Source organism: Microcebus murinus, chromosome 10, assembly GCF_040939455.1.
Source record: "Microcebus murinus isolate Inina chromosome 10, M.murinus_Inina_mat1.0, whole genome shotgun sequence".
Classification (NCBI taxonomy): Eukaryota; Metazoa; Chordata; class Mammalia; order Primates; family Cheirogaleidae; genus Microcebus; species Microcebus murinus.
In genome coordinates, this window is record NC_134113.1 from 91,796,033 (window position 1) to 91,804,785 (window position 8,753).

General features: G+C 32.1%; 1 protein-coding gene across 3 annotated transcripts; it reads right to left on the reverse strand.

Annotated features, from left to right (window-relative positions):
• Nucleotides 1-714: 714 nt before the first annotated feature.
• LOC105866294 (NKG2-A/NKG2-B type II integral membrane protein-like) lies at nucleotides 715-8,337 on the reverse strand. 3 transcript variants are annotated; one of them, XM_076006783.1, is made up of 8 exons: nucleotides 8,078-8,337; nucleotides 6,473-6,670; nucleotides 6,011-6,115; nucleotides 5,821-5,874; nucleotides 5,167-5,318; nucleotides 3,204-3,304; nucleotides 2,703-2,845; nucleotides 715-993 (listed from the first exon to the last, which is right to left on the reverse strand). In XM_076006783.1, the coding sequence occupies exons 2-7, from the start codon at nucleotides 6,660-6,662 to the stop codon at nucleotides 2,734-2,736; spliced, it is 714 nt and encodes a 237-aa protein (XP_075862898.1). In that variant the 5' UTR covers nucleotides 6,663-6,670; nucleotides 8,078-8,337; the 3' UTR covers nucleotides 715-993; nucleotides 2,703-2,733.
• Nucleotides 8,338-8,753: the final 416 nt, after the last annotated feature.

The following is an 8,753-nucleotide window of genomic DNA, read 5'->3' on the forward strand; positions in this document are numbered from 1 at the left end:
AGGTACAAGGAGATATGAAGGTCATCAGAAACAAAGAAGGGGGATGGTGAGGGAATGAGGAACAAATACATACCTATTGGGTACAATGAACAATATTCAGGTTATAGGCACAACAAAAGGTCTGACTTAAGCATGAAAGAAGGTATCCATATAACAAAACTTTTGTATCCCTTTAATATTTTGAAATTTAAAAAGGTAAACAAAAGTAAAAGAAAAAAAATATACTATGCCAAATAACCAGGAATAAAACTGCTATGGTTAATTTGATGTCATTATATAACACAATAATCATTATTGGAAATGTAATTTAATAATGATTGACCTATTTTTCAAACTATTAGTTTTAAACTTTTAGAATATATATGTACCTAATAATCCTATTTCAACATAGAATTTAAAGGACTGAATGAATAAACAATCATAAACATGTAATAAACAATTTTGTCTCAATTATCATTACATAGGTACATAGGTGAGCCTATAGAAAGATTTAAACTAGACAATTAACCGTTACAAACATGCACATGTGCACACACGCGTATACACTCTACACTAACACAGAGTACTCATATTTTTATATTCTCATGGGAATATTTCCAGATATACTATAAGTTCAAGTAACAGCTCGGGCGGTGACACTTGAAGTGCAGCTATTAGTATTAAAATTATAATTAATTAAAAATAAATAATATTTAAAATCAATTCCTCCATCATAGCAGCCACATTTTAACAGACATGTAGAACATTTTCAGTTTCACCCACAGTACTGTAACTACAGTTATCCTATATAGAAGTCGATAACCCAAATTTTGAAAATCTTCACAATTTTTAATTCTGTCATATATTGCTAAAGAAAGGATGAGCCAAAGAAATTACCACAATGATAGTCACAATTTTTATAGGAATTATGACTAAAATAGAGCAGACGTCTTTCTTGTGAAAAATTGGTTGCCTTAAATGCATATGTTGCAAAAAATGAAATCATGGAATTATCTGTGAATGAATCAAAACAAAAAAGGAAAAAAGATGAAATTAAATTAAATAATAAGTGAAGTAGAAGAAAGAAAAAAAACAAATAGTATAAAATCATGAGACACAATAAGCAGAGAGGTTCAACAAAGCCAAATATATTTTTATTGAAAAAATAAAACTGATAAAAGACTATTTAAGAAAGAACCAGGGAAGACACAAAATTTTTTCTAGATTAAATGTAAGAATATCTTATAGTTTTAGCAGATAACAAAAAGTATGAAATCATTTTATAAATACAATTTAATGTCCATGCTTCCCAGTGTTGTCTTGATAGCACGAGCTTTCAAGTATGTAGCAATCAGTAAAAACATAATAGAATCTCTTTGTGAACACGGATTATGAAAGAAATGTTACTCTAATGTAATATATTTACTGATTTACATTAAAGGAATAATATGGAATGACCAGTATGATTTCATCTCAGAAATCCAAAACTTATTGAACATTTAAAGAAAATAAAAGTGGTTTAGATTATAAACATTACATGGAGAAAATATATAAGATTTCAATTGATGCAAAAGTATTAAAATGTAACCAGGGTTCAAAGCAAAACCTGGTAGAAAAATGGGAATATTATAAAACTGCTTGAATATGCTAAAGTTATAAGAAAATTCAAAAATATGAAATGTTGAAATCTTCTCATCAAAAACAGGAAATAACACATATGATATACATAGAACCATTATTGTGCTTTCTCTTCATCATAGAAAATAAAATTCTAGACAGTGAAAATAAATAAAGAAAAAATTTATGGCATCAGGAAAAAAAATAAAAGTGTGGTTATTAGAGGAAAAATAGTAGTTAGTTTATATAGAAAATCCAGAAATCCTATACCTGAAGTAGTAGAGTTAATACATAAAATCAATGAAGTAACTTAATATGGGATCAACGTACAAATGTCAATTGTATTTCTATTTACAGCAACAAAATAACTAAAGGAAATTTTAAAATGGGGTTGCTATTCATAAAGGCATAAATGAGAAATATCTGGATTTCTGTATGACTTCAATACCAATCAATACAAAATATGATAGAAAGAAATGAAAGAAAACCTAATATATTGCTGTACATAGCATGACATTGATAGGAAAAGTTAACTTTATACAGAAGCCTAATCTTTGAATATGACTTTAAAGAATAATGCAGTCCCAAACATAATTGCAGGAGAGCTATTTCCAAATAAGTGCTATGGAGATGTTATGTAAATAGCATAAATTTCATCTATTTAAAGTATATAAATCAGTTAATTTTAGTATTTTACAGAGTTACAACCAAAGTACTTCCAAAATTTGGAAAAGTTTCATCACCCAAAAAAGTGTAGCAATTAGTGGTCACTTCCTATTCCAACTTCCCGAACTTAGCCTTTCATGACTATTCCTGTTTCAGTCTCTAAGGGTTCGCCCATTCTTGATATTTCATGTAGACAGATGCACATAACATGCAATTTTTTGAACACGTGAATGCCACGGGTACAATGTTGAGCAAAAAAACACAAACAAACAAACAAAAAACAAAAAAACAGACACAAAAGCAACGATATCCTGTTCTTTCTATTGTCTGCATTATTCTACAAATATTATTTTTGAATATATTTTCATTACTAAACAAATTACGATTCATTGACTGATGAAATCATAATATTATTTCCATTTCACAAAACATAATATTACCTGGCTGACTCCAAAATCAGGTGCTTTACTTCTAAAACTCATGCTTACAAATATATGTTTTTGTAGATTCACATCCACCTGAGTGAAGACTGGGTGACTGTAGCACAGCACAGTTATGTTTACCAGGTATTGATTCCTCTATTCTGTGATGGAGAAAAATTCATACTTCTTTTATATTTTATGGAGACAATCCATGAAACAACAGGATTTTTCATGTTTTTTAAGAAAAGGATTTTGTCATTTAATCACATTTTAATGTAATATCCAAAACTGGTTGTTGGTTGTTACACAGTTGAATGCCATACCCTCAAACTACAGAAAATAAAACCACCAATAAAGGGAAACAAGTGTTGCCCATTCTTTAATATTTATATCAGCATGTCACTAAATTTCTACATCTTTTTCATGTCTTTAATTCAATGTAAACTTACTCATATTATTCTCCTGAATTTCTTCTTTTTATATTTTTTTCTACTATATCCCACCACTCAAAACACTTACTTAAGTTTGAAAGTTGAGCCATTTCTTGATACCCATGGTTGCTCATTGCTGTTACGAAAGACTCCAATCCATGCTTTCTTTGAAAGGGAGCTCAGAAATTTCTACAGAAATATAAATATTGTATATTTAAATAATTATCAAAGCCGGGCGCTGTGGCTCACGCCTGTAATCCTAGCTCTTGGGAGGCCGAGGCGGGCGGATTGCTCAAGGTCAGGAGTTCAAAACCAGCCTGAGCAAGAGCGAGACCCCGTCTCTACTATAAATAGAAAGAAATTAATTGGCCAACTGATATATATATAAAAAAAAAAAAAAATTAGCCGGGCATGGTGGCACATGCCTGTAGTCCCAGCTACCCGGGAGGCTGAGGCAGAAGGATCGCTCGAGCCCAGGAGTTTGAGGTTGCTGTGAGCTAGGCTGACGCCACGGCACTCACTCTAGCCTGGGAAACAAAGCGAGACTCTGTCTCAAAAAAAAAAAAAAAAAAAAAAAAATTATCAAATATGTAACAATTTTTTAAAGTGACAGTAGTGTGTTCTTTCATTGGATCTATAACTGTCAAAATAAAATTACTGTTTTAAGCAAGATTAAAGTTGAAAATCTCTTTATAAAGTGCTAAGAACTTTCAAAAAAGTTATAATTTTCATTTAAAATGAACTCTTAAATATTCATACTTAATAGTGTCATTCTTCTTCTTTTGTTAATGAAGAAAATTATGACCCATGTAATTTAAGAGTAACCAATATTGACAAAACTAGTATAAATGAATTTAAATAACTTTCCAGACACTGTACATATATTTCTCCTGCTGATAATATTAAATCAATGTAATATTAAATCAATGTATATTTATACATTTCTGAGAGTTTGGGGTTTAGAAGGAAATTCAAAGGGCTGCCATTCAGGAGATAAATGATATAGAAGCCAAAATATGGTTTTCTGGGCATCACACAAGTCTTTAACTAGCTAAGGCCACAGTTTGTCTGTTTTGGTACAGGATGAACACCACTGGTCCAAATCCGGTGCTTCCCTTTACTATATACCACTATAAATTCTGGAACTTACGAAAGACACAAGCAAGTAGACTCTGAAAGTTGGAAAGAGAAAGGAGGAGTGGCTTAGGACTCCAGGATCAGGGATCAACACACTGGCTGGGAATTTTAAGCCCCCACCCTACAGAAGAAAGGGACCTATGCCGGCTTTTTCCCAGCACCCACCCTGGCAATGAGAGGTGCCTCAGGTGAGTTCATTCCCCTTCTGCATTGAGAAAGAGTCCTGCTAGCAACACCAGCAAGGCTGGCACCACTGGTAAGGGGGATCTATCAGGAGACCTACTAACAGCCAGAGGAAGTGCTTCTGCCCTTACCAAGACACACCAGGGTAGGTGTGGCTGAGGGGGACCAGCAAAGGAGCCCCACGACTACAAGTGCTCCATCCAGGAAGCCTCTGTGTCCCTCAGAGCCTGAGACTCACAGTTCAGTGCATGAACAGAGAGTGACATCAAAGTGCATGCTAAATGACTCCATTTATAAAACTTCAAAAACACATAAAGTTTATTTGTAATATTAACAGTCAGGACCGTGGTTTGAGGATAAGGGAGAAGTGTTGAGGACATGAACATCAGCCAGGCTGCTGGGATGGAAATGCCTATTTTGTGATCTGACTTGTATTACAGGAGTCCATTCACTTTGTGATCAATGTGTACAATCACAATGTGATTATTTCTAGTACAACTAAATAGTAAAATTCAATTTAGAACAAAAACTTTTATGGAAGCATGGTTTACCTTAAATAGCAAGAATTGGTGATAATTAAATCAGCATTAGCAGTGTATTAATTGAAATAAATTATTATTTATATAGACCTTAAGATAATGAAACTAAAATATGTACAATATGATGAATTCTATAAATATCATATTGAATGCAAGAGGCTTCTAATAAATTTGAAACATTTAACGCCTTACCATTTCTTCTTCATTATCTATATAAAGCAGATTAGAGTTCTTAGAAGCACAGGCCTTCACACTGTCATCCCAAGTTTTTGTTTCCTTACTAATGTAGTAACAATTGGTGGAATATGCGAGCCACTCCTCTGGACAACGACCACAACCGTATGCTGAAGAAAGACTCTGAATTATTATCAAGAAGCAATATGAATTTTTTAAAATAATCAATCTGTGTGTTTGTAAAGATATAAACTTATATGCACATATCCTTGCATCCGGACAGCGGGTACATTTAAAAAACACATTCTCGCTCATACACGCACACACTGAAAATGTTAAGTCTCTCCTGTCCTAATTATGTTCCCACTTAAAGAAAAAATTAAACAAAATCCGCCCTACACATGTCTGAGATATCACTGAACAAAACAATTTTTTTAGAATAACACAACTATTTAATCCTTATCATATGACAGCAGTAATAATTGGAGTAAAATGGCAAAAAGAGGGTATAGTGATTTTAATAAGTATTTCTACTTATTGTTAAAGAAAAGAGAATGTCCTCTTACAATATTTATTCACAAACATTTATTGTCCAATATTCTAATTTATTTACCCCCCAAAATCTATTTTATTTTTGCACGGACTAAGATAGAGATAAAATATAAAATGTACCTTTCTGAGTTCTTATAGTCTGAAAAGAAATGTTTGGCTTCCGTGTTAATGTACCTGGAAAAAATTGAAATACTCCTTATTAAATAATTAAAATCTTAATATCCTATTTCCTATTATTATAAAATGCTTAGAGGCACTTTCCATTATTAATATGAAAAGTTCTATTATAACCGTTCAAAAATACACTTACAGGGAATGTGAGCTAGTAATATCATTTTTAACACAGAGCCCACTAGGACAGTGCAAATGATGGCCAGGATCTCAGCAGTGAGCTTCTCTGGAGGTAGCAGTGAAACTGCAGGGGGAGAAACAGAAACACTGAGAAAGGAGAGATGGAGACAGTTGATTAGAAGGTTTACATACAAGACAACTCACATGTACAGGGACCTAAGGGATAAATTCTTGTCTCTAAACCCACATCTACATAATAATATTTCTCTCAAAATACACTGTTGCATATTCAGTAAATATAATGCCCCATGATTTGTTGATGAAAGCCTACAAGCTTAACAATTCTGAATATAATTAGCCTTCAGATTCGGATTAGAGTACCATATCCTCACGAATGAAAAATATTCCCTCATCTTTCTTACAACTCTTCACTAAAATGGTATATCCCAGAATAGTTATTGAGGATAGAGTAACTGCTTACATTGGTAGTAGCAGGTCTTCTCCTTCCCCTGAAGATCCCCTGAAGTAGCATTTTGAAGGTTTAATTCCACTTGGGTTATTTCCTGTTCAGTTACTGAAATGGAGCTTTTATCACCCTTAGATTTTCTTTGCTGCCTCTTTGGGTCCTTGGCCAGGTTCAGTCCTGAGTAGGTCACTTTCTGGTTCTTCATCTCTGCAGCTGTGTGATTCAGAGAAATAAATGATTTATTAGATGATAAGATCCCTGGCATAGTGAGACTAGGGTATATTGGGAACTGAGTAATAACATTCATTTTGCAGGTGAACAATGTAAAAGTCTGATACTAATTTCCTTGAAGTTTTATACAAAGTCTTATAATTGAACAGGTAATTCTCAAAAAACATAGTTTACATTTGACATAATATAATTAGTTGGAGCAATAAAAAATGATAAACTAGTGAGGAATAGAAGCTTATTAATACAAATATCTTTATTAAAGTCAGATCTTGCAGAAATGTTTTAATACCATTTAGAATATGTGTGTTAAATTATTAAAATTCTGTTTTGGAAATAATGCACTAATTCTAAGACACTGTTACAATTCATTAATCATGGATAATTGAGTGCTATGAGATGGGGAAGTAGTAATATTAGTACATATAGTAATGTCTTACACTAAAATACTTTTAATTAGTGATTTACACTTATAATTAAACTTAAAGAAAGATCCCATGGTGTCAAAATTGTAAAGCACTTTTGTTGTGTAAATAAGTATGATAATTTAGATAATGTAATCTGATTATATATTCAATGAGCTCCACAGTCACCAAGATCTAGAATTACATCTGGGCTTTGAAATTTATAATATGCAACCGTTGAAAGTTACCTAGTGTCTAGTAACATAGCTTACTAATCTAGAATGGAAAAAAATAATTCATAAAGTATTATGTATGTAAAACACTTAACACATACATGGCAGTTATAAGCTATCAAAATATTAGTATTTTAATTATTTTTATTACAATTTCTCCATTATATCTGATTCACATTAGTTACAGCATGTGAAATAATTCATCAAATAGGAATCTCTTATATCATCTTTTTGTTGCAATGTATTGCTCAAATATTTTTTAAGTCTTTCAATTGTTTATAATTAAGTTTAGATTCACATTTTATTAGTCATCTCATTCTTATTTTACCCAAATAAAATTGCCTGCATTTAGTCTAAAAACACAAATGTGAAGTTACATTTGACATACATTATTTGAAGTATTTATTTTAAACATCTATTTGTAAAGGCTGGGCTAAATAGAAAATATAATTGGATCTGTACTGATTATAAAATTAATTATCATGGTTAATTGTCATGATTGTTAAGGGTTTCACTTTAAATAATATTGATTAGGAAATCTAATCTCATGAGTGTAAGTTCTTGACTCATTCTCCACTGGCAATAATTTGAGTACTTGAGACAATCCTTAACATATTTTATACTTTAGGCTTCTTTTTCACCCTCAATTATTTAAGTAAAAGCACTAATGTTATACTCTGATATTACCCTAGTATTTATAACTTCCCACTAAGTGAGATGGGCTGGTAGACATAGAAGAGAATATCAGCACATACCTTCTGTCCCCAGAATGTCCTGCAGCCTTTAGTGGAGTGCCCAGGCGCCTCTTGATAAGAAAGAAGAAATGTCTGTGATCTCTGCAGAATGCTCTGTGAAGGCTCAGAGCGAGGCAAGAGTGGAGAAGGGAGATTTCTCATCAATGTGTCACTTTAGGGTCTGAACAGGAAATTCTCACACTTGGGCTATTTTGAATTCAGTTGATCTCATCACAGACCTCCAGAATAGAGGAGACTTTGGGCTCCTAGTGTCATTTAGTTTGTCCATTTTCAAGTGCCTCTAGAAATTATTTTCATATTCGACAATATAGAGGTTTGACTAGCCATGCAGTTAAGTTTCTCCATCTCAATTATAAACACTAAAATCGTAGGCCTTGTTAACAGTATCTTAAGTGTTTTATGTTCTACATTTAGACAAGGTAGTTAAAACTTGGCTTTGCATACTTCTTTTCCTTATACTCTTTTAAATATAATTGCTATTATAATGAAAAATAATTTTAAATCATAATCACATTTTTAGTAAAAGTTTAATGTATTGTTCACTAATTATTCTAAGCAATTGCTACATTTTCGACATTATTGTAATCAATATGACATCAATTCCCAAACTTATCTTCTTGATTTCTCTTACTTAGTACCTAAAATTCTCATATTCAGTTTTATACTTTATAAACAA

Excerpts from the sequence above, each read along its gene's own strand:
- LOC105866294 (XM_076006783.1), bottom strand. The coding sequence starts at position 6,662 with ATGAAGAACCAGAAAGTGACCTACTCAGGACTGAACCTGGCCAAGGAC. Across the intron at positions 6,116-6,472 it reads GAAGACCTGCTACTACCAAT|TTTCACTGCTACCTCCAGAG; the intron begins GTAAGCAGTTAC and ends CTCCCCCTGCAG. Across the intron at positions 5,875-6,010 it reads ATTACTAGCTCACATTCCCT|GTACATTAACACGGAAGCCA; the intron begins GTAAGTGTATTT and ends AATTTTTTCCAG.